Source organism: Peromyscus leucopus, chromosome 11 (assembly GCF_004664715.2).
Source record: "Peromyscus leucopus breed LL Stock chromosome 11, UCI_PerLeu_2.1, whole genome shotgun sequence".
In the NCBI taxonomy this organism is placed as follows: domain Eukaryota; kingdom Metazoa; phylum Chordata; class Mammalia; order Rodentia; family Cricetidae; genus Peromyscus; species Peromyscus leucopus.
Window position 1 is genome coordinate 48,054,629 of NC_051072.1, and position 23,958 is coordinate 48,078,586.

At 42.7% G+C, this 23,958-nt stretch overlaps 1 protein-coding gene and 1 pseudogene across 3 annotated transcripts in view; one reads left to right on the forward strand and one right to left on the reverse strand.

The window, feature by feature from the left end:
- Window positions 1-667: 667 nt before the first annotated feature.
- The window catches only part of Cdk7 (cyclin dependent kinase 7), a 36,763-nt gene continuing 13,472 nt past the window's right edge, over window positions 668-23,958 (forward strand). Inside the window, exons 1-9 of one of the 3 annotated variants that reach the window (XM_028884839.2) lie at window positions 668-859; window positions 1,184-1,243; window positions 2,343-2,466; window positions 9,282-9,315; window positions 10,525-10,592; window positions 13,005-13,073; window positions 15,746-15,856; window positions 17,277-17,395; window positions 21,682-21,781. In XM_028884839.2, coding sequence (XP_028740672.1) covers window positions 828-859; window positions 1,184-1,243; window positions 2,343-2,466; window positions 9,282-9,315; window positions 10,525-10,592; window positions 13,005-13,073; window positions 15,746-15,856; window positions 17,277-17,395; window positions 21,682-21,781 — 717 coding nt within the window. In that variant the 5' untranslated portion in view covers window positions 668-827. The remainder of the gene's footprint in view (window positions 860-1,183; window positions 1,244-2,342; window positions 2,467-9,281; window positions 9,316-10,524; window positions 10,593-13,004; window positions 13,074-15,745; window positions 15,857-17,276; window positions 17,396-21,681; window positions 21,782-23,958) is intronic. The other 2 variants (XM_028884837.2, XM_028884838.2) reach the window with 2 other exon arrangements.
- LOC114703860 lies at window positions 13,915-14,915 on the reverse strand (annotated as a pseudogene).

Sequence of the window (23,958 nt, forward strand, 5' to 3'; positions counted from 1 at the left end):
CTTAATTCCACCAGGGAATTGAGGTCTCAGCAAAACCTCTCTCCACCCTCCACCCTGCAAACTGGAGCGATGTGAAAACAAAACTATGACTCAAACGGAATCCATTGCTGGAGCCAGTAATTGACAGATAGATAGGCTTGAAGCGGAATTACTAATGGCACAGCGGACACTGTGACTATGTTTAAACGCTCTGTATGTTTCTCTTAATTCATTAGTTTGGATTTTATGGAAGACAAAAGACCTATTCCATAACAATGTTCAGTAGGGTTGGGTTTTGCTGCTCTAGGCCTGTTTCTTTATAAATGAGTCTTTAAGAACTTGGCTCTCCTTAAGAAGGAGGGGTTTGGCGTCCATAGCGACTGAGGAGCCAGGACAACGCAAAGCAAGACCTGTGCAAGGCCAAGCCCGAGCTAACTTCCTAACTCGGAACCACCATGCCAGAACGCTGACCTATCCTCGGAAGTGAAGCAAATCCCAGCGAAAAGACGAAGACAAAAAAAAAACAAAAAACAAAAAAAAAACCAAAAAAAAAAAAACCATGCACAAATTAACAGCCATCGAAAACACGTCGCTTCTGGTCACGGTGCGCACGTGGCAGCGGGGGTGGGGTGGGGGTGGGCACCGCTCCCAGCCCAGTCCGGCTTCCGTAGGTCCGGCCCCCGCCCACACTTCCGCTACGGGCGCTAGTGTGCGTTCCGCGAGCGGAAGTAGCTGTTGGGAGCGTCCCGACGCTTTAAATTCCTGCGGGGGCGGCGGCCTTGGCTTTTGGGCTGGGGTCTGGCTTCGCGCTCGCATGGCTGTGGACGTGAAGTCTCGAGCGAAGCGCTATGAGAAGCTGGACTTCCTCGGGGAGGGACAGGTGAGGCCGTTCTCGCGCAGGCCGGGGCCCGGCCGCGGCGGGCTCTCCTTGGCGATGGCTGGTCCCGAACCTCCGGAGCCCCGCTGCCCCCGTCCCGAGCCCCGCTGCCCCGAACCTCCGGAGCCCCGCTGCCCCGAACCTCCGGAGCCTTCCTCCCTTCGGGAGAAGAGGCCGCCCGACCGCCTCCCTCCCCAGCAAGCCGCGGCGAGTCCGCTCCAGAACCCGGGTTTTTAACAAAAAGAGAGGGGTAGGGGAGGACACCCCGAACCAACCGCCATCCCGCCGAGACCTCTCACGAACCTGTGGTTCTGTGTTTCTTTCTAGTTTGCGACGGTCTACAAGGCCAGAGATAAGAACACCAACCAGATTGTCGCCATTAAGAAAGTGAGTTAACCTTGTTTCCTCTCCCAGTCTTCTGCCTGCCACGTCGCCCTCGCTGGCACTGAGCTGGCTCATTCGGACCCGACTGGCCCACAGCTTGCTGCTAGCTAGCCTGCCGCTTCTGCCCTGCAAGTGTCGGGTTCGCAGGCGTGCGCCGCCACGCCAGGCAAGCAACTCTTAAAATATTTGTGCATTATTAGTTGGTTGGTTGGTTGGTTGATTGTGGTTGAGACAATCTTGCCCTGTGGCCCAGGTTGGTCCCCAACCCGAGGAAATCCCCCTGCCTCTACTTGCCGAGTCCTGGGATTGAAGATGCGCACTAACTACGTTTGGCTTCATTTTAATACGCCCTGGTTGTGGAAGTTACATGATTTCTAGAGACGGTAGTATTTATTAGTGTATTGTGTTTTAAGATAGAACTCGAGCTGAACCAGTTTTTGTTGAAACAATAAAAACTAGAACTTTTTGTTCCATAAAAGTTGGTTGTTGCCCGGCGGTGGTGGCGTACGCCTTTAATTCCAGCACTCAGGAGGCAGAGGCAGGCGGATCTCTGTGAGTTCGGCCAGCCTGGGCTACAGAGTGAGTGCCAGGAAAGGCGCAAAGCTACACAGAGAAACCCTGTCTCAAAGAAAACCAAAAAATAAAAATAAATAAATAAATAAAATAAAAAATTGGTTGTTGGCCAAGGAGGCAAGTACTACTGTCTCCTCAATTCTTTTGGATGCCGTGATCTTTCCAGTCCGCAGGTTGTTATGTCTATGTTATCTGTACAGAAATTTTTTTATCGGCATTAACAACACAGATGCAGTGCCCTTTCTAAAATGATTGAAGTGATTTTTAAGCTTAAATTCATTGACAACACTTCTGACATAGTTTCCTGTGTGCCAGACACTTTGATTTTCCCCCCAGCCTCACCCTCCACACAGCCTGTAATAGGGAAAGGTGTCCTTGTCTCCTCCTCGCGGTCCCTGAGGCTAGGTGGATGACTTCGCGATCACACAGCTAGTAATTGCTGAGGCCAGGACTAGAGTGAAGTTGGCTGCTCTTTCTCACACTGCTGAAACCTGTAGCCATCTCAGGGCCACTCTGTTTTTCCTCACAGACCTCAGGGCCTGTTGGTGTCGTTGACCTCCGTCTTCCTGTGCTACTTTGAATGTTTCCTCCTTTGTAAACTCATTACTCGCTTGAAGTGTGGATGGTCAGGCTTCCATCTTCCAACCTCCCAGGTACTCCCTTTCACTCACTACTTAGTACGTGGCTTGCTGTCTTCCTTTCAGGTGTTTCTGCTATTGTTATCTTTGTTTTAAGAAATTACTCTTGTATAAATAAATAAATAATTCTGGACGGGGTGTGTGAGCCACTGCGTGTGTAGAACTCAGAGGACAACTGCGGAGCTGGTTCTCTTTCCATCTGTAGGTTCCGGGGATTGAACTGCAGCTTGGCAGCAAGTGCCGTCACCCAGTGAGCCATCTTGCTGGCCCCTGTTTCATTTTTTCACTTCTCATATTCTTGTTTTCCAGCTTGTGCTCTACTTCCATGTTTCACTACTCCAAAGGTTAATCAAAAGGCACAAAAGGCACAGTACTGGGGAGGCGCAGATAGGCAAATCCCCAAGGCTGGCTCCATGCAGCCTCCCCTATTTGGTGAATTTCAGTGAGAGACACTGTCTAAAAAAAACAAGATGGACAGTTTCTAAGGAAGGACGGCTGAGCTATCCTCTGGCCTCCACAAACGCAAATATACATACACACATAAAATTCAATAACCTGCCTGGGCTAAAGAGTGATTTTCAAGGCCAGCATAGGCAAATTAGTAAGACCCTGTCCCAAAATAAAAAGTAAAGGGAGGCCTGGGCTCAGTGGTAGAGTATTTGCCTAGTATGTGTGAGGCCCACTGCTTTGAAAAACAAACAATAGCAAACAAAACATCAAAAACCTCTTAAATATCTCTTTTCATGAGATGGGAACTCTGGCCGGGCAGTGGTGGCACACGCCCTTAGTTCCAGGGTATCAGAGCCAGGCGGATCTCTGAGTTCCAGGCCAGCCTGATATGCAGAGCAAGATCCAGGAAAAGCTATACAGAGAAACCTTGTCTCGAAAAATAAAAACAAAAACAAAAGATGGGAACTCTGTAGCGTAGGTTGGCCTGGAACTCTTTATATAGCCCAGGCAGACCTGGGCTCTCAAATGATATTATTGTATGAGCCACTGTCCATCATCCCCTCTTAACTCTGATAATAGCTTTGTCATCTTCAGGTCTACTTCTGGGTCACCTTATCCCAGCCATACTGACCTTTGTATTCCTTTGGACATATTAAATTTTTTTTTAAATAATTTACTTTAATTTCATGTACTCTGGTGTTTTGCCTGCATGTATGTCTTTGTGAGAGTGGCAGATCTTGGAATTACAGACAGTTGTGAGCTGCCATGTGGGTGCTGGGAATTGAACCCAGGTCCTCTAGAAGAGTAGTTAGTGCTCTTAACCACTGAGCCATCTCTCCAGCCCGGGCATGTTAAATTTGTTCTAGTCACCAGATCGTTGTATTTTCTCTTTCAAGGTTTTCTCTCTAGAACTTGGTGTGGCTGAATTCTTATTATTTAGGTTTCTCTCCCTCTCTGTGTTCCACTTTCCTCCCCTGTTCTTTGCAGTTCTTCATTCTATATCATCTTCATGTCATTATCATAATCTGAAATCCTTCCATCTGAGTTCATTGCCCACACAAATCTATTCACATTACACCTGGACTGTGGTGAGCACATTTGTAGGCTTTTGTTTATTATGTTTGTGGTGTTTTGCCTGCATGTTTGTCTGTATAACTATGTATAGAGGCCAAAAGAGTGTCTTATCCTGAGACTGGTGTTCTAGATGATTGTGAGCTACCATATGGGCAGTGGGAGTCAAACCCAGGTCCTCTGGAAGAGCAGCCAGTGCTCTTACTCACCGAGCCCCCTCACCTGTCCTGACTTACCTGGATACAGTGGAGTGTGTTCTTAGGAGACATACAGGAGGGTCATCTGAGTCTCGGAGTTCAATCCAGCCTGGGCAAACAGTGCACTCTGTATCTAAAACAAAGAAGACCTTGAGTTGACTGGTAGTCTTTTCACATGGTTGACATACTGGGTTTTGTAATTGTAAGTACAAGTGGGTTTTCTTGTCTGCTTTTAACATTCATTAGGATTTAGAATCCAACTTGTTTCTCCTTTTTAAAAAGCCCTATGACCTGACTCCAAAGTTACTGTGTAGGAGAGAATGATCTTAAACTCCTGCCTTGTCCCTGTGCTAGGTATCCTGTGTCATTACAAAATGGTTCCTCCTTGAAGGTGACTTAAATGCTCTTTTTATTTCATTTCAAATAATTCATTTTTGTGGTTTTAAAAGTTACTAATAAGCAAAGGCTTTTAACATGCTATACCATCTCTTGTTTTGTTTTTTCAGTTTCTTTAACTGATACTTATCTCCAGAACATCTGGAGTAGCTTGTTTGTGGGTCTCCCCTCCCCACCTTGGACAGCATTTGTACTTTCTTCTGTGAACATTGAGGATTTAGTGCTGTGAGCCTTCCTTTTCCAACACTCATAATTTCTATTCGTGTTCACTTGTTAACACCCTCTTTGATTTTACCAAAAAAAGACTCATTAAACTGCTTTTGCATTTATTATGACTTGGACTTCTTAAAATACTGCTGATGTGACTTAGCAGTTAGGAGCACTGGCTGTTCTTATAGAAGACCCAAGTTTGGTTCCCAGAACTCATGTGGTGACTAACAACTGTCTGCTACTCCTGTTCCAGGAGAGCCAACACCTTCTGTCCTCCACAGGTCAAGGCATGCATGTGGTCCACAGACATACGTGCAGGCAAACCACCCATACACATAAAATAAATATTTTTTAAAAAAGTGACGTGGCATTGCTGTGTGTTTTCTGTTTCCCAGCCTGACTTAGCCAGTTTGTCCTGCGGCTTTTGGGTCATTTCATTATCTGTGTGTATATTGCTGTATAAGTGCGGCTTAGAGGTGTGTGTGGTGCAGGCACATGATTTTTGAGGTCTCCCCGTGCACAGGCCGCTGGAGTAGGACAGCTGATGACTTCCTCCATTGTTCTTTGCTTTAATTGCCTTTGAAACAAGGTCTCTCAATAAAAGCAGATGCTTGCTATTTTGGTTTGGCTAGCAAGGCAGGCTGGCTGGCTGGCTCACCAGCAAGCTCTCTCGAATCTTTCTGTCCAGTGATGGGACTTGATGCATACATAGCCACGGCTGGCCTTTTACCTGGGTGCTGGGGACTTGAATTCACATCCTCATGCTTGTGGAGCCAGTATTACCCACTGAACTAATTCCAGGATTCCTCTCCCCCTTAAAATTTTATTTATATATATGCATGTGTGCCTACATGAGTGTATATGTAGATTGAGCCCAGGGCCTTGAGCATTCTAGGCAAGTGCTTTGTCATTGAGCCACATTCCTAGCCTGTATTATTGAGTTTTATTTTTTAATTTTTAAGTATTTTGTGTTTGTCTCTGTATTTCTGTGGGTGAGAGCACATGCTGCTCTATTAGAGGACATGTGTGTCAGTGTATAAGGGGGCATGGAGTGAAGTCTTAGAGTTGTTTTAAAATTTTAGCTGACTTAAGCGTAGCAAAATAATAATCACTTAAATCTTGGTGATAAAGGATAATCATGAGATTATTCTTGTTTGTTTGTTTCTGGTTTTTTTTTTTTTTTTTTTTTTTTGGTTTTGTTTTTTTGTTTTTGAGAGAGTGTTTCTCTGTGTAGCCCTAGCTGTCTTAGAACTCCCTTTGCAGACCAGGCTGGCCTCAAATTCACAGAGATCCACTTGCCTCTGCCTTCCAAGTGCTGGGATTAAAGGTGTGTGCCGCCACCACCCAATTTGAGATTTTTCTTTTTCTTTTCTTTTCGCCACCACCCAATTTGAGATTTTTCTTTTTCTTTTCTTTTTTTTAAATTTATGTGCGTGTGTTTTACCTACATGAGGGTGTCAGGTACCCTGGAACTGGAGTTAAAGACAGTTGTGAGCTGATATGTGGGTGCCAGGAATTGAACCTGGAAACTGGAAGAACAGCCAGTGCCCTTAACCACTGAACTATCTCTCTAGTCCCTGAGATTATTCTATTTTTATTGTGTGTCTATTTGAGTATTTTCCCATATAAATTTCATAATCAGTTTGTCAGTTCCCGGTGTCTTATATATATTTGAGCTATAATACATGGCTTACTTTTAAATAGAAGGTTCTCTTTGTAGCATACATTAGGAACATTTTTAAAGGAAGAGTAAGTGTTTTCCAGAGGTAATCCTTTCAGTGATTGACAACTCTTGTATAAAGTAGTAAGGAGCAGAATACTCTTTGACCTGGTCCTAGCGGTGGTGGCGCACGCCTTTAATCCCAGCACTCGGGAGGCAGAGGCAGGCAGATCTCTGAGTTCGAGGCCAGCCTGGCCTACAGAGTGAGTTCCAGGAAAGGCACAAAGCTACACAGAGAAACCCTGTCTCTGGGGAAAAAAAAAAAAAAAAAAAAACCAGCAACAAAAGACTAAATTTCCTAACATGATATGTTATGCTTAGTCAGTGTTAACCATTTCTTACATCTATCACATTTTGTAAGTTTGCTTTGTGAAAAACATAGGATTATTAGACATATGTGTTTTCTTTTTATGTTACTTTTTTCTCTCAAGTATACTAAATAGAAGTAATTTGGGGGAAATAAATTAGCATGCTCTCAGTTATCCAGTCTGTATTTAACTTGAAAAGATGAAAGGAAGTCTGGGTGTGATGATTAACACATGTAATCCTAGCATTTCAGAGGCTGAAATGCAGATTTGAAAGTTAGGGCCACCTTGAACTACATACAGCAAGATGCTTTCTCAAAAACAAAGCAAAATAAACAGAAACTTAAACGTAAGAGGCAGGCAGGTAGGTCAATGTGAGTTTGAGGCCAGCCTGGTCTACAGAGTGAGTTCCAGGACAGCCAGGGCTACATAGAGAAACCCCGTCTCAAAAAACACCCAAAAAGCAAAAAAGGCAAGCATGAAGGAGTCAGTTACTACTTGTGAGTGTTCCCATGTACCACGGCATGCTCTGAAAGTCAGAGCAGCTTGTGGGAGTTCTTCCCTTGCACATTGTGGGTCCAGGGGATTAACCTCAGATTGTAGAGTATCAGAAGAGCCTTGTTGAGTTCAATTGCTTAAGTGTGTAATTCAGAAACTTAAAGTAGATGATTGATTCACTTTGGTCCTGCTGTGCTGGAGCTCAAACGCTGCCTTCGACGCGACGCGTTATGACTCTGCTCCTGAGCAATACCTTCAGCCTTTGGATTTCCGATTGTTCTCATGAGCTACATATTGTAACTACATGCTTTTACTGTGGCCCTTTTTTTTTTTTTAATTAACTTTTTTTTTTTTTTTTTTTGTGGTGGTGCACAATTTCAATCCCAGCACTTGGGAGGCAGAGGCAGGCCAGTCTCTGTGAGTTCAAAGCCATACTGATCTACAAAGCGAGTTCCAGGACAACCAGAGCTACACAGATATCCCAGAAGTAGATAAAATAAATGCTTTAATTTTGAGAAAGCTGGAGATTGACATGAGTTATAAGAAATGGTATCTCAAGATCCCAGATACCTTTGGCTATTGTCCCCAGTGTTGCTATCCTGTAAATTTTAACACAGCAACACATCCAAGACATCCATGGTCGTGCAGCGGAGACAGTAACACCCACAACACCCGGAGGAGCCCTCACTCTGCCCTCTGATGGCCCAGCCCTTCTTCCCACCCCTCTCCCTTCTTTGCCCTTGACAAGCACTAACCTGCTCTCACTCCTTTATTTGTGTCATTTCAGGAATACACCGCAGTTAATTTTTTTCACTGTGGAGAAGTAGTCTGTGTTATGGTCTTGTCTAGCTGTTCACGCCTTGAAGGATATCTGGGTTGTTTTACCCTTTCCTGTCGCTTTTTGAGAAAGGGTCTCTTGTAGCCCAGGTTAGCCTTTAACTTACTAAGTAGCCAAGGATGCTCTTGAATTCCTGATCCTTCTCCCTCCACTTCCCAAGTGGTGAGATTATGGGTTTTTTGCGGTGTTGGGGATTCAGAATCTTCCTAAATACTAGGCAAACACTCTGCTGAGCTACATTCCCAGTCTTTCTTTCTTTCTTCTCTCTCTCTCTCTCTCTCTCTCTCTCTCTCTCTCTCTCTCTCTCTCTTTCTCTCTCTTTCTCTCTCTTCCCCCCCTTCCTTCCCTCCCTCCCTCCCTCCCTCCCTCCTTCCTTTCAAGACAGGGTTTCTCTGTATAGCTCTGGCTGTGCTGGGACTCTCTCCGTAGACCAGGTTAGCCTGAAACTCAGAGATGCACCAGCCTTTGCCTCCCAGTTGCTGGGACTAAAGGCGTACACCACCACAACCTAGCCTTTCTTTCTTTTTTTCTCTTTTCTTTTTTTTAATGCCGAATGCTGTTTATTGAAGGAGGGAAGAGGTCTTAAATACAGGCTTATAGCACAATGGGAGAACCCCAGAGGGCAGAAGTTCACTACAGAGGTTTCACCTGTGGCTCATTTTTTAAGACAGTGTCTAGAACTCAGTATGAGTGCTGAGATTAAAGGACTGCACCTCCAGTCCCAGCTGTTTGATTGATTTGAAGCAGAGTCTTGCATGGAGCCCAGGCTCTGCCTCTCAAGTACTGAGAGTGCAGGACAGGAGTGCACCGCCATGTCTGTCCTTTGCGCATGTAGGTTATATAGTGACCCATGGGGAGTTCTTTCTTGGTCTTCTTTCTAAACTGTTGTTATTTTATGTGTATCGGTGTTTTACTTTCACGTGCCTCTGTGCACCACTTGTGTGCCTAGTTCTGTCCAAGGTCGGAAGCGGGCATTAGATCCCACTGGGACTGGCGGTTGTGAGCTGTTGTGTGGGCACTGAGAATTGAAGCTAGATTCTTTGGAATCAGCCCATGAGTGTTCTCAGCCCATGAACCATCTCCATCCTAAACACATTGTTAATGTATATGTTTTGTTTTCTCCCCCCCCTCCCCTGCTCTCCCAGATCAAACTTGGACACAGGTCAGAAGCGAAAGATGGTAAGTATTAAATATAATTTAATCAAATAAGAGATGTGTTTATTCTGATCTGAGGAGATGAGGAAATATCAATTAGAGCCGATAATAACTCTGTAGCATTTATCACAGTGGCTCTCGACCTCTGGGTCTTGACTCCTTTGGAGATCAAACATCCGTTTCACAGGGGTGGCATATCAGATATCTTGATCAGGTATTTACATTATGATTCATAACAGTAGCAAAATTACAGTTGTGAAGTAGCAACAAAAATTTATAGTTGGGGTCATTACAACATGAACTGTGTTAAAAGGCACAGCATTAGGAAGGTTGAGAACCACTGGTCTAGAGAGTAAAGTGTCCCGTCAGAAACAACATTTGTGCATTGCAAGGATTCAGATCGTGTAAGTGGAGGCGAGTGAGGTTGTGGGCCCTTGTCTGGATGCCCTCCGTACTGCTTGGGCCGTGTTAGTCATTGCCTTTTGCATTCCTGGTTTGCTAATTGCTTTGAGAGATTCAGGGATACATCTTCACAGAAGATCACAAAGTTCCTCTGGAATGGACACATTGGGGAAACATTTACTTCTTATTCTCAAGCCTCTTAGAGTGTCGGGTCCTGTTTATCAAATAATAGTTACTGTGAAAATGTCATCATCTATGAAAGTGCCAGCATTGGGTTTTAATTTTGATTTCTATCATTTGTATTGAAAAAAGGTATCCTTAGTGCCAATTTGCTATTAATTAGCACATATAGTCTTCCTCTAGTTTATAGGACAAGAGAAAAGACGCTATTACCACATGTCTGTATATGTTGTAATGATTTTCAGAATTATATAGAAACAAGTATTTTCTTCATTTTTCATAGACTATGTTAAGCTGCTTTTTTAAAAAAAGATTTATTATGTATACAGTGTTCTGCCTACTTGCCAGAAGAGGGCACCAGATCAAATTATAGATAGTTGTGAACCACTATCTGGTTGCTGGGAATTGAACTCAGGACCTCTGGAAGCAGCCAGTGCTCTTAACCTCTGAGCCATCTCTCCAGCCCCATATGTTAAGCTACTTTAAAACAACATGAGAAAAAGAACTTTCTCGTACAAATAGTAAAAATTAATTCATTTTTGTGTGTGAAATGTTTATTTCTTGAAGTGACCTTTCCTTAAAAAAAAAAAAAATTGTAAAAGATTTGAGATTTCAGAATTATTGTTCACTTTTTGCATTCTTTTTCCATAGGTATAAATAGAACAGCCTTAAGAGAGATAAAATTGTTACAGGAGCTAAGTCATCCAAATATAATTGGTGTGAGTATGATCTAAGTTTGCTTTTGGGGATTTCCATATTCTGAATATGATGAATATTGATCAGAAGCTCAGCAGGAGATAAGCCTTGAAAGTTGATCAGCTTGAAAATCTTTTTTTTTTTTTTTTTTTCTGAGACAGGTTTTCTCTGTGCAACAGTCCTGGCTATCTTGGAACTTGCTTTGTAGACCAGGCTGGCCTCAAACTCACTGACATCCGCCTGTCTCTGCCTCCCAGTTGCTGGGATTAAAGGTGTGCACTACCACCATCCCGCTAAAATGTATTTTCTGTCCCATTTTTGCTATAAGTAGTATCATTAGCATTGTGAATATAACTGATGAAATGAATCAAATGTTGCCAAACAGGCTAATTTTGTCAGAGATGATATTGAATCCTAGAGAGCTGTAGCCACAGGGTTAAAAGTAAGCAACTTACATTCAAATACAGAACCTTTCTTTTTGCGTGCATGAGGGCTGGAGTGTGTTCTTTTGATGTTTTCAGGCTAGCCAATTGAAAACATCTATGGTGTCTGTAGTGGGGCCTGCCATGGACAATCACACATTCAAAGGATGGCAGATGCTATTTAGAAGATACTCTTTGTCCTTGTGTTGTTTTGTTTGGCAGCCTTTTGTGTAGTGTAGCTTTGAACTCATGGGCTCAGGTGCTTCTTCTGTCTTGTCTCCCAAGTAATTAGTGTTTGTGTGGTATCCACCAGAGAAGACAGTTTAGGCTTGGCTTAAACCAATAGACAGTCTTACTGACTGGCTGGCAAGTACACTGAGTGTTTGGAACCCAGTGTAGCACCAAGCTGTTCTCAAGGTGAGCTTTTAAGCACAAAAACCGCATTCTGGGTCGACATTCTTCAGTTAACAAGAACAGTTAGCCAAAATTGGAACTACAGAAGCCAAAAAAGAAGGTTAGTGCATTTTCCCAGAGCTATGGACTTTGATGGATTAGGTCTTTGTTTTCATTTGGCAGGTGGTACTGCCTACATGCTGAGTTTTATGACCTGAATGGTACTTCCATCATGGAGTCAGTTGTGCTAAGGTGTGGGGCCTGTTACAGTTAGTTACTGTAATTACCGTACTGGAACTACAAGGTATATTGCTGTACTTGGCAGGAATTTTCTTAAGCATTTTGCTTAGATATTTTTATTTGTTTTTTTGAAACAGGGTTTCTCTGTGTAGCCCTGCCTATCCTAGAATTCACTCTGTATCCTCTGACTCAGAGATCTATTTGCCTCTGCCTCCTGAGTGCTGGGATTAAAGGCATATGCCACCATGCCTGGAAAAAAAAATTATAAAAATTAAGAATGTTTTTCTTTTCTCACATTTTGAGTGTGTGGTGTGTGTGCATGTGTATTTACCCATGTTTTGTCTGTGCATGTGTATTTGGAGGTCTGAGGTTTATATAGGATGTCATTTTCTATTACTTTTCTATCTTATGCATTGAGGCAGAATCTCACTCAAAACCAGAACTCAGTGGTTTGGGTATTTTTGTTAGCTGACTTGCTCTGGGAAAGCCTGTCTTCACCTTCCAAAGCTGGAATTGCAGGCACACCTTTCTTACCTGACTTTACATGGGTCTGAAATCTGAGCTCTGCTCCAGTCCTCAAGTTTGTATGGCAAGGGCTTTAACTGCTGAGCCATATCCCCAGTCTCAGGGATTTTTCCAACTAGATAGCAAGGTGAAATTTTATCTTCTTCTTCTTTTTTTTTTTTTTTTTTGTTTTTTTTTGTTTGTTTGTTTGGTTTGGTTTGTTGGTTTGGTTTGGTTTTTGAGACAGGGTTTTTCTGTGTAGCCTGTCTTAGAACTCTCTCTGTAGATCAGGCTGGCCTCAAACTCAGAAATCCACCTGCCTCTGCCTCCTGAGTGCTGGTATTAAGGCATGTGCAAGCACCACCACCACCACCACCACCACCAGGGCTGTGAAATTTTCATTAACTTATTTATTCTAATTTTGGGGTTTAAGGAGAGGAGTCTTTAAGTTTTTAGTGAATTTGTTAAATAAGGTTTAATATTTTGTGCCTGAGAAAACTAACTCCTGTTGAAAAAATGGGGCAAATGTTAAATTTAATAAAGGACTTTCAGGTTTACAGGAAATTACCAGCCGTTTAAAAATTTAAGCCAGGTAGTGCACATTTGTATTATAATTACATGAGAGGTAGAGGCAGAGACAGGAGGATTATGAGTTCAGGCTAGTCTGAACTACGTAGCAACTTCTAGGTCAGCCTGAGTTACGTAGTGATAATGTGGTCTCAAAAGACCAAGGACTAGGGGATGTATCTTTGTGGTAGAACACTTGCCTAGCCAGCTCACTTTGTGGGTAGAGGGGGGCAAATAACTTTAAAATTACTTCAGTGATAAATTCCAACATTAAATAGAAAATAACAATTTAATTGCTTTGCTTTGCAGCTCCTTGATGCGTTTGGACATAAATCTAACATTAGCCTTGTCTTTGATTTCATGGAAACTGACCTGGAGGTAAGGGTAGGGTTCCTAGAGACTCTCCACACTCAGTGAGAAAAAAACCTGACCCACAAAAACTAGCTTACTTTTGCAGAAGTCAAAAAGATCGCTGATTTCTGTACATTTGCTGTATTTCTAGTGTAGAGATTCAGATTTTTTAAAGTCTCATGCTTTTCATTAATTGAATCTCAGAAAAACTGACAATCCAAGGTTTTAAAACAACTAGGATCCTCATACATTGCTGGTTTGAATCCAATAGTTTTGTGTGTGTGTGTGTGTGTGTGCAATATATATTATATATATTTATTATATATAATATTTTTATATATTTCTATATAAGTGTAATATATAATAGTAACTTTGGAAAATAGGACAGTTTGTTATCAAAGATACATTTACTATCAGTTCAAAGGTAAAAGAATTTTTTTTTTGTTGTTGTTTTTTTTTGAGACAGGGTTTCTCTGTGTAGCTTTTCACCTTTCCTAGAACTCACTCTGTAGCTCAGGTTAGCCTCAAACTCACAAAGATCCACCTGCTTCTGCCTCCCAAGTGCTAGGATTAAAGGTGTGTGCCACCACCGCCTGGCCTTTTTGTTTAGGAATTTTTGTTTTTATTTATTTTTTGTTTTTTTCTTTTTCGAGACAGGGTTTATCTGTGTAGCTTTGCGCCTTTCATGGAACTCACTTGGTAGCCCAGGCTGGCCTCGAACTCACAGAGATCCACCTGCCTCTGCCTCCCGAGTGCTGGGATTAAAGGCGTGCACCACCACCGCCGGCTTGTTTAGGAATTTTTATAACACAGCATCAAAGAGTAAAAGGAATTCACTAAGTATGCAGGCTGGTGACAATGCTGTATCTTTTTTTTTTAAGTTGTATGAGCATTCAGTTTATTGATCTTTGGGGGAATGTGATAATACTGTCACTGTGTTACAACTGAGCCATTAGTCTTATCACTTCATCAACATTAGCTGGTTCTTTTTCACGGGGCTTCAGCTCTTTCTGCACAGATTGAAGAGAAAGGCTTTTGGAAAAGTTTGCAAGTTCTTTCTGTATGTTTACAAAAGCTGTGTTCATTCTGTTGATTTTTTCATCATTCATAATGTTTATCTTCTTAAGATTAGTAGTTAAGATAACAACTTAAGATAACTAGGAGTTGGAGATTTAGCTCAATGGTAGAGCGCTTGCCTAGAAAGCTCAAGGCCCTGGGTTTGTTCCTCAGCTCTGGAAAAAAAAAAAAAAAGATTAGTAGTAACTGGTTTTGCCTTGGTTTTAGCTTTGAAGGTTTTTTTGGCTAGCTATGTGAAATACATTCCTGAACTTCTGCCTTTTTAATTTGTTCTTGGCCATTGTCAAAACTGCAAAACACACTCGGCTGGCTGTTCAGGTTCCCAGTGATGCCATCCCAATGCTATATCTTATTATAGGGCCTAGCATGAGTACCACTAATTCACCAGTATTATATTATGTATAATAGTATCAGTAATATTGCAGTCATTAGTAATAATAATGCAATCTATCGACCACTGATTGCTATTTATCCAAGAGAAAAACATTGCCAACACAGAAATCACTTGGTATATGAGTGTTCACTAAAATTGGAAACAGCTAAAACGTGCTTCATCTAGTGGATGTTTAAACAGATTAGTCACCCATACAAGAAAACAGTACCCAGGAATAAAAAGGAACCAAAGTTCAACCATAAACTGGCTGTGGCAGAGCTTACAGTAATCTCATTGGAGTCAGTCCTCTTTTCCTCTGTGTAGCTTTCAGTCACGGGCACATATTTCCACTCTACTTTCCCAGGCAATTCCAAGTCTGATAGTCTTAGTTTAATTACCCTTGTAAGGAAATGCTTGGTTTCCTTTGATTTTGTTTGTTTGTTTGTTGTTTTGTTTTGTTTTGTGTAGTCCTGGCCATTCTGGAACTCGCTCTGTAGACCAGGCTGGCTTTGAACTCAGATCTGCCAACCTGTGCCTCCTGAGTGCTGGGACTAAAGGTGTGAGCCACCACCACCACCACCTGTCATTGTTTGGGTTTCTTTAATAGTGTTAGGTTTTAGGTCATAGGTCATGTGTTTGTTCTTAAGCAGCCTGTCTCTTGGCCAAGAGGCCTCAGTGTGGAAGTCTCAGGTAGAGGTTAGGTCAGTCTTTCTTTTACCATGTGTAACCTGAGCTGGCATGAATTGATTTCCCAAAGTAATACTGAATGTATTTATCAGAAGGGGCAAACAAAACTGACAGACATTCAATACTTTTTTCTTTTTTTAAGGATGTATTTATGTTCATTGGTATTTTATCTGCATGTATATCTGTGAGCGTGTTAGATCCCCTGGAACTAGAGTTACAGACAATTGTGAACTGTCATGTGGGTCCTGGAAATTGAACTTGGATCCTCTGGAAGAGCAGCCAGTAATCTTAACCTCTGAGCTCTCCTTCCAGCCCCAATACGCAATACTTCTAAACCAGAGTTGTAGGGTACACAGTATTGCTTTTTCTCAAAATCGATGATGCTTTTTAACCATCGAATTTTGGAAATTTATGTGATACCTTGTAAAGTGAAGTTGAATAGTCTCTCACTCATAGAAATACTTGTGTATGGATACATTCATTTTAAATCTATATTTTTATATGTCTTAGAGTTCATTTGGAATAAAGAAATGAACCTGTATGTTGCTTGTCTACTTTGTAGGTTATAATAAAGGATAATAGTCTTGTGTTGACGCCATCCCACATTAAAGCCTACATGTTGATGACTCTTCAGGGCTTAGAGTATTTACATCAGCATTGGATTCTACACAGGGTAAGATTTTAAGTAATCATCCATCCATCCATGAGAGGGAGAGGTCTTGCTTTGTATTCCAGGATGGTGCCCAGGGTCGCCTCAAATTCTTGATTCTTCTGACTCCTGATTGCTGGGATTGTAGATGTGTTTCACCACACCTGACTTTTAATGTTGCTGCTTAAGTTTAGGCAAACTTTTTGTCATTGGTCAGTTCAGGTTTCTATTTTATGTATTTTCAGTGCATGTGTCTGTGTATGTGAGTGCAGGTACATGACTGGAGGAGGGTGTGTGCACGGTATATATGTGGAAGCCAGATGATAGTTCCCAGGGGTCACTTCTCTCCTGCCACTCCAGGTTCTAAGAATAAAATTTAGGTCCTTAAGTTTACTGCAAATAGCTCTTACCTTGCCAGTTCAGTTGATGGGTTTTGTTTTGAAGATAGTCTTTCCCTGTAGCTAAATATCTTAGTTAGGGTTTCTATTGCTGTGAAGAAACTCCATGACTACAGCATCTCTTATAAGGAAAACATTTAATTGAGGGTGGCTCACTTGCAGTTCAGAGGTTCAGTCCATCATTATCATGGTAGGGAGCATGGCAGTGTGCAGGCGGACATGGTGCTGGCTACATCTTGATCAGAAGGCAACAGGAATTGGTCTGTATGTTACACTGAGGGAAGCTTGAGCAAAAGAGACCTCAAAGCCTACCCCACAGTGACATACTTCCTCCAGCAAGGCTACACCTACTTCAACAAAGCCACACCTCCTGATAGTGCCACTCCCTTTGGGGGCCATTTTCTTTCAAAGCACCACACCTAGACGGCCTGTTGTATATTCATTGTTCCTTCTTTGTCTTAAGTTTCCTAAGTGCTGGGGTTAGCAGTGTGTGCCAGTATGCCCAGTTTTCTTTTCTTTTCTTCTCTTTTTTTTTTTTTTTTTTAAAGATTTATTTATTTTTACTATGTATACAGTGTTCTGCCTGCACACCAGAAGAGGGCACTAGATCTCATTACAGATGGTTGTGAGCCACCATGTGGTTGCTGGGAATTGAACTCAGGACCTCTGGAAGAACAGCCAGTGCTCTTAACCTCTGAGCATCTCTCCAGCTCCCAGTTTTCTTGTTTTAAAGTTAAACTAACTGGAGCTGGGGACATAGCTCAGTTGATAAAATTCATGCCCAACATACATGAAGCCCTGCTTTCAGTCCTCAACCCCATATTTGCTACATAAATTGCAACCCCAGCAGTAAAGGTAGTAGCAACAGTAATTGCTGGGAGTAAAGGTGGAAGCAATAGAAATTCAAGCTTGTCCTTTTTGACTACATAGTGAATTCAAAGCCAGCCTGGGCTACATAAGACTCTGTCTCAAATACACAGGCTAGCTAAATGTCTCATTATGTTGTTTTCCTCTAATCCTGCTTGATTTTGTTTGTTTTGACACAGGATCTGAAACCAAACAACTTGTTGTTGGATGAGAATGGAGTTCTGAAACTGGCAGATTTTGGCTTGGCCAAATCATTTGGGAGCCCTAATAGGGCTTATACGCATCAAGTTGTGACCAGGTGAGGATACCTTAAGAAACTGAGAGTTCATGTTCATAGTTGACCACTAATGAACATCAGCTAGTTTCTCTGAACTACCTTTGTAGAACTCAGGAGTGAGTCACCATTGGTATCATCTCAAATATAGCCCTTTTTATATTAAGTCTACTTTGCCACAGTGAAAAGCACACAGCTCTTTCAGACAGAATCTAATTAACTTAGTCCTCAGACATACTTTTGATGAGCTAGTGATTAACTGAGCTACATCTTGATTCTCACAGTAACTTTTTTAACTCAAAAAATTGTAAGTGGGACATGGGTGTCAAGCTCCTTTAATCCCAGCACTCAGGAGGCAGAGGCAGTCAGGGCAGGTCTCAAGTTGAGGCCAGCCTGGTCTACAGAGCTAGTTCTAGGACAGCTGGGACTACACAGAGAAACCCTATCATGAAAAACGAGAGAGAGAGAGAGAGAGAGAGAGAGAGAGAGAGAGAGAGAGAGAGAGAGAGAGAGAGAGAGAGAATATGAATGAGAATATTAAATGCATATGTACGTATATGAATGTCTATGTATGAGTGAGGGCATGCTTGTGCCATGGTATAGTGGTCTGGAGTTAACTCTTGGAAATCATTCTTCATCCATCTAGGGTTATGGGGACCAAATTCGAGTTGACAGGCTTGCATTGCAAGCACGTTTATCCGATGTGTCATTTCATTGGCCCACTTTTTATTTTGTTTGGTGTGACTGAATAGCTCGCTCTGGATATAACACAGGGTCTTGGGCTTCCTAAGCAAATGTTTTACTTCTTTTGCATATGTAGGAGAGGGGCTACCTATGTATCTGGAGGCCAAAAAGACGTCTTCAAGTGTAGTTCCATGTAGCCATCTACCTGTGTGTGTGTGTGTGTGTGTGTGTGTGTGTGTGTGTGTGTGTGTGTGTGTGTACACGTACGTGTGTACGTGTGTGCATTCACATATGGGGGGTCCGGAGTTCTGTTGTAATGCGGGTACAGCAAGCAACTTGACCCACTGAGCTGTCCCCTCCACTTTGATCTTTGGGATAGGTCTCTCACTGGAATCTGGGCTCACTGATTAGCCTAGAGTTGCTGGCCAGTGAATACCAGGGCCCCTCCCGTTTCTGCCTTCCAGCCTTGGAATTAAATGCATGGACTACCATCCCTGGCCTTTTTGCATGTGTGCTGGGATCAACCTCAGGCCTTAATGCTTATGTGGGGTGTGCAGTGAAAATAAACCGAGCCATCTTTCCCACTCCCACAACTGCTCTACATCTTAGCCACACACACGGTTGAGAAGAATTTGTTCTGTTCTTGCATTTTAATTAGATAAGCTGCAACTTCAGTGGCCTTGTATTTCAAATTTATTAGCCCTGTGTTTATTATATTTGTCAATCTGATCCTATAGTCTCTGTGTGTATGTAAATTCTCTATGCAAAGCATTAATAGTTGCATTTTATATTATAAAAAATTGTGGCTTTTGTTCATACTTTTGATATGTCAGCACACAAAAAAATCACATAAGCCGGGCGGTGGTGTCGGCGGCGCACGCCTTTAATCCCAGCACTCGGGAGGCAGGCAGAGCCAGGCGGATCTCTGTGTGTTCGAGGCCAGCCTGGGCTACCAAGTGAGTTCCAGGAAAGGCGCAAAGCTACACAGAGAAACCCTGTCTTGAAAAACCAAAAAAAAAAAAAAAAAAAATCACACTAAATAGGGACTACAGATTTTATAATTCTTGTCATAGTGCCTTTGTTTTTCTTTTTTTCATTTGAAATGGTCTCTTATAACCCTAGGCAGGCCCCAAATGCTCTATTTAAGGATAACTTTGAACTCTCTACCCACTTCTACCCCGAGTTGGAATGATAGATGTGTGTCATCACATCTGGTCTGCCTTTGTTTTGTTTGTTTGGGTTTTTTTTGTTGTTGTTGTGTTTTTGTTTTTTGGAAACTGTTTATCTGTGTAGCCCTGGCTGTCCTGGAACTCACTCTGTAGATCAGGTTGGCCTCGAATTAAGATCCACCTGCTTTTGCCTCCTAAGTGCTGGAACTAAAGTTATGCACGGCCTGGCCTGCATTTGTTAATTCCTAAGATTTTCAAGGATCTGAGAAAAATTTCAGATTCTTCCATAAATTATTTTGTTACCTTCTTCCAAATAAGTTTTAGGACTATCAGTTACTTGACTACACACCCACAAATAAAAAGTAGGGCCTGTGAGTCCTGGAAAGATTTCAAGAGTTGGATTACCAGAGTGATGAAGTTGACAAAACATAGTGGTAGGGATAAAAACCCTGTTTGTAAAGGTTATGGGACCCTTTTGGTTTTTTGAGACAGGGTTTCTCTGTGTAGCTTTGGTGCCTTTCCTGGAACTCTCTTTGGAGACCAGGCTGGCCTCGAACTCACAGAGATCCGCCTGAGTGCTGGGATTAAAGGCGTGTGCCGTCACCGCCCGGCAGGGGCCCTTTTTCATGGCATCCTAGGCAGTTGGCTGTGTCAAGATGAAGCTGAATATCTCCTTCCTAGCTATTGGTTGTCAGGAACTCGTTGAAGTGGATGATGAACAAAACATAGTTTGTATAAGAAGCGCATGGCCACAGAAGTTGCTGGTAATGCTCTGGTGAAGAGTCGAAGGGTTGTGTGGTCGGAATCAGGGATGGAAACAACAGAAGGTGTCCTGATGCACGGCGGAGTGCACCACTGTTGAATAAGGGCGTGCTTGGTAGAGACCAAGGAGAGCTGGAGAGAGGAAGGAAGGGCAGGTCTATTTGAGGGTACATTGTGGGTGCCAGTCTGAGTGTTTTCAACTTGGTTTATTGTAAAAACAAAAAGAGGAGGGAAGGGGATATTCCTGGACTTGAAGGATACTACTGTGCCTCTGAGGTTGGAGCCCAAAAGAGCTAGCAGATTCTGAAAACGTTTTAGTCTCTCTAAAGAAGAAGATGATGTCTGCTAACATAGTGTTTGAAAGCCCAGTGAAGGTGAAAATCCCAGGACCAACGAGGTTACCCAGGATTCAGTGTCTTTGTTACTCCACACGCCCTACAGCATAAACACGAATGCACTGCTCTGAATAAACAACACTAAGAAAAATAAGAAGGAAGCTGCAGAATAAATTTTTGGCCAAGGGAATGAAGGATGTCAAAGACTCCAGCTCTCCAAGAGACATGGGCAGGGTTGTTCTGTGTATCCCTGGCTGTCCTGGAACTCAGATCCACCTACTTCTGCCTCCCAAACGCTGGGATTAAAGGTATGCACCACCACTGCCTGGCTTCAAAAATCAATCTTTAATCATAACAGATAAATGATCAGACCTTTAAAAGATTAACATAAATAAAGAGTTTAGGGGCCAGATGTGTTATCACACTTGAAATCCCAGCACTTGGTATGCAGAGGCAGGAGAATCAAGAATTCAAGGTATGGGCTGGGGAGATGGACTCAATGAATCAGAACACTGGCTGCTCTTCCAGAGGTCCCGAGTTCAGTTCCCAGCAACTTCATGGAGGTTCAGTCTATGGTGGGATCTGGTGCCCTCTTCTGTCATAAAGATGTACCTACAGATAGAGCACTCATGTACATTAAATAGATAGATAGATCAAGGGGTACCTTAACTATATGATCTTGAGACCAGCTTGGGCTGCCTAAGATCCTATTTCAAAAACAAAAACAAAAAAATTAAAATCAGGAAATTTAGGGAAGAATAAGAGAAGGGAAATTGGGTGCAAATAGATTTTAGAGAAGTGATATTAGCATGTTAATGGTAAAAGTCTAGTAGAAAGCAAAGAATTTATAATGGGAGGGCTGGAGAGATGGCTCAGTGATTAAGAGCACTGACTGCTCTTCCAGAGGACCTGAGTTCAATTCCCAGCACCCACATGGCAGCTAACAACTGTCTGTAACTCTAAGATCTAACACGCTCACACAGATATACGTGCAGGTAATGCACCAATGCAAATAAAGTAAAAAATAATATTTTTTAAAAAAGAATTTATAATGGGAAAGTAGAGAGTATTTCAAGAATAGTGTTCTTGAGAACTGGCAAGGCAGGGTGCTTCAGGACTCATGGTGAGTGTTTGGGTCTAAAAACATGATAGTTCATCTTTTAACAGTTAGCCTTGCTGGGCTTGGTAGCACATCCCTTTAATCCTAGCACTTGGGATTTGGAGGCCAGCCTGGTCTACGTAGTGAGTTCCAGGACATCATCAGAGCTACTGAGTTGAGACCATGTCTCAAAAGAATAAAATAAAATAAAGCCTTAATAATTGAAGTCTCATATAACATTATTTCATTTTTTTCCCCCAGATGGTACCGGGCCCCTGAGTTATTGTTTGGAGCTAGAATGTATGGTGTGGGTGTGGACATGTGGGCTGTTGGCTGTATATTAGCAGAATTGCTTCTAAGGGTAAGTCCTAAATTCATGTACACCCTTAAGTATGGTTAATAAAGGTCCCATGATTTTCTAGGCATTATCTCTTCATCGTAATCCTACAGCAAGAAATGGATAAGCAAAGTCAGCTTGTTAAAGAAAAGTTTCAACAGGTGATGATGGTACATATTATAATCCTAGGATGTGGCAGGCTGAGGCAGAAGATCAATGTGAGTTCAAGACTAACCTGGATCACAGAGTAAAATTCTGTCTCACAAAACCAAGCCCAGTGACTGGGAAGAAGCAGAAGAATTAAGAATTTGAGGCCAGTCATGTGTAGGTATTTTCACATTGCTATGACAAAATACTGACAACTCACAATGAGGAGCTTGGCCTGAGTGTATAGTCCATTCTAGCAGAGAAGTCATGGCCATGGAAGGAAGCTGGAGGGGCTCTGTCACATCCCATCTGCAGTGAGGAAGCAAGCAGAGGGGTGACTGCTGGTGCTCCACTCTCTTTATTTAGTCCAGGATTTCAGCCCCTACAGTGGTGCCGCCCACATTAGGGGGGGTCTTCCCTCCCCAGTGCAAGTGTAACAACAACTCTGCAGGGGAGCGGGGGAGGGTTCGAGCTCTGCTCCACTCAGTTATGCTCGGCTGGGTCGGAAGTGGAACAACTCCACCAGCGGGAACTTCCCGTCCGAGTGTTACAGCCCTAATCTGCTCTGCTCTGCTCTGGTGAGAGTTGTTACAGCTGGGCTCTGCTTTGGTGTGTCACACCATAAAACAAACCTCACTCGGGATTTATTGGGAAGGCAGAATCCAGGAGGAGGGTGGCTGCCTCTAGGGTGAGAAGCAGCAGCAAACTGAACAGAGTACAGAGCTTACATGGGGTGGGGTGGGGGAGCTCTCCAGGGTGGTTTGGAATTGTTGGATTTTGGGGGCAAGATCAGGGATTGGAAGGATTTCAAGCCCAGATCCTGGGGTCAAGTTAGGGTCAGGGTGTTTTTCTTTGACCCTTTTCACTCTATAAGAAACTCCCTTAGAGTTACCTTAGAGACGAGATTAACCATCACAGAGGCTGGAAAAATAAATCATTTGCTAAAATGTTTTCTGCACAAGCATGAGACATTTCTGAATTCCTTCTACTAGAGTTTGTACCAACTCTGGGCCCAGTTAGGAAACAAACGCCATTAATCCCAGCACTTGGGAGGCAGAGCCAGGCGGTTCTCTGTGAGTTCAAGGCCAGCCTGGTCTACAGAGCAAGAGCCAGGACAGGCACCAAAACCACACGGAGAAACCCTGTCTCAAAAAACCAAAAAGAAAGAAAGAAAACAAACCACATGATAATTTGTTCAGGAACATTTAAGAATATATAAGGTGTGGCTTAGACCTGTAATCCCAGCACTTGGAGGCTGAGGCAGGGAGAATCACCTTTGGTTTAAAGTTAGCCTGCGAGTGAGACTCTTCCACCCAACCCCTACCCTTTTTCCTCACTCACAGCTGTAGTGGGATGGGGACAGTGAAGGGTTGACTAATAAATAAGTGAATTAATCCTAGGAATATCAGATATAAGCACCAGTCTCAATTGCCCACCACTGAGATCATCCAGGAAAGAATTCCAGGGATGGAATCTAGATAGACACTGTTCAAAGGCACAGCTGAGAATTGGATGGCAGAAAAGTTGCTTTGCGTCTCTTCTGGTAACTTCCAAAAATCTTTTGGAGGGCTAGACTGATGGCTTAGCACTTAAAAGGACCCAGGACCCAGCACCTGGTGCATGGTAGCTCACAATCACCTGTAACTCCACTTCCAGGGAGGGACTCTGACACCCTCTTCTAGCCTCTGAAGGTATCAGGCATGAACGTGTTACACAGACATACATACAACAAGCACACGCTTACACATAGAGAAGAATAAAAGGAATTTTTAAAAATCTGCTGTTTGGAATAGATTGGAAATCTGTTCTAGGGTGCTGAGGGAAAGTGTGTGTCTAGGTGTACCTGCTAGAAACTGCCCAGCTCTGCCTTTTACAGAGAGGGAGAAGGTGAGTTTGGACTGCAAAGGAATAAGTTGATGTGGAAATCAACTTTTAACAGCTTTTAAAAGCTGTTTTAGCTCTTTCCAACCCTGTTGAAGTAAGTTTTTAATTGTTGCAGAGTTTAGCTTTTTGTGTTTTGGTAATTTGTTTAGATTTATTTACTGGTGTATTCT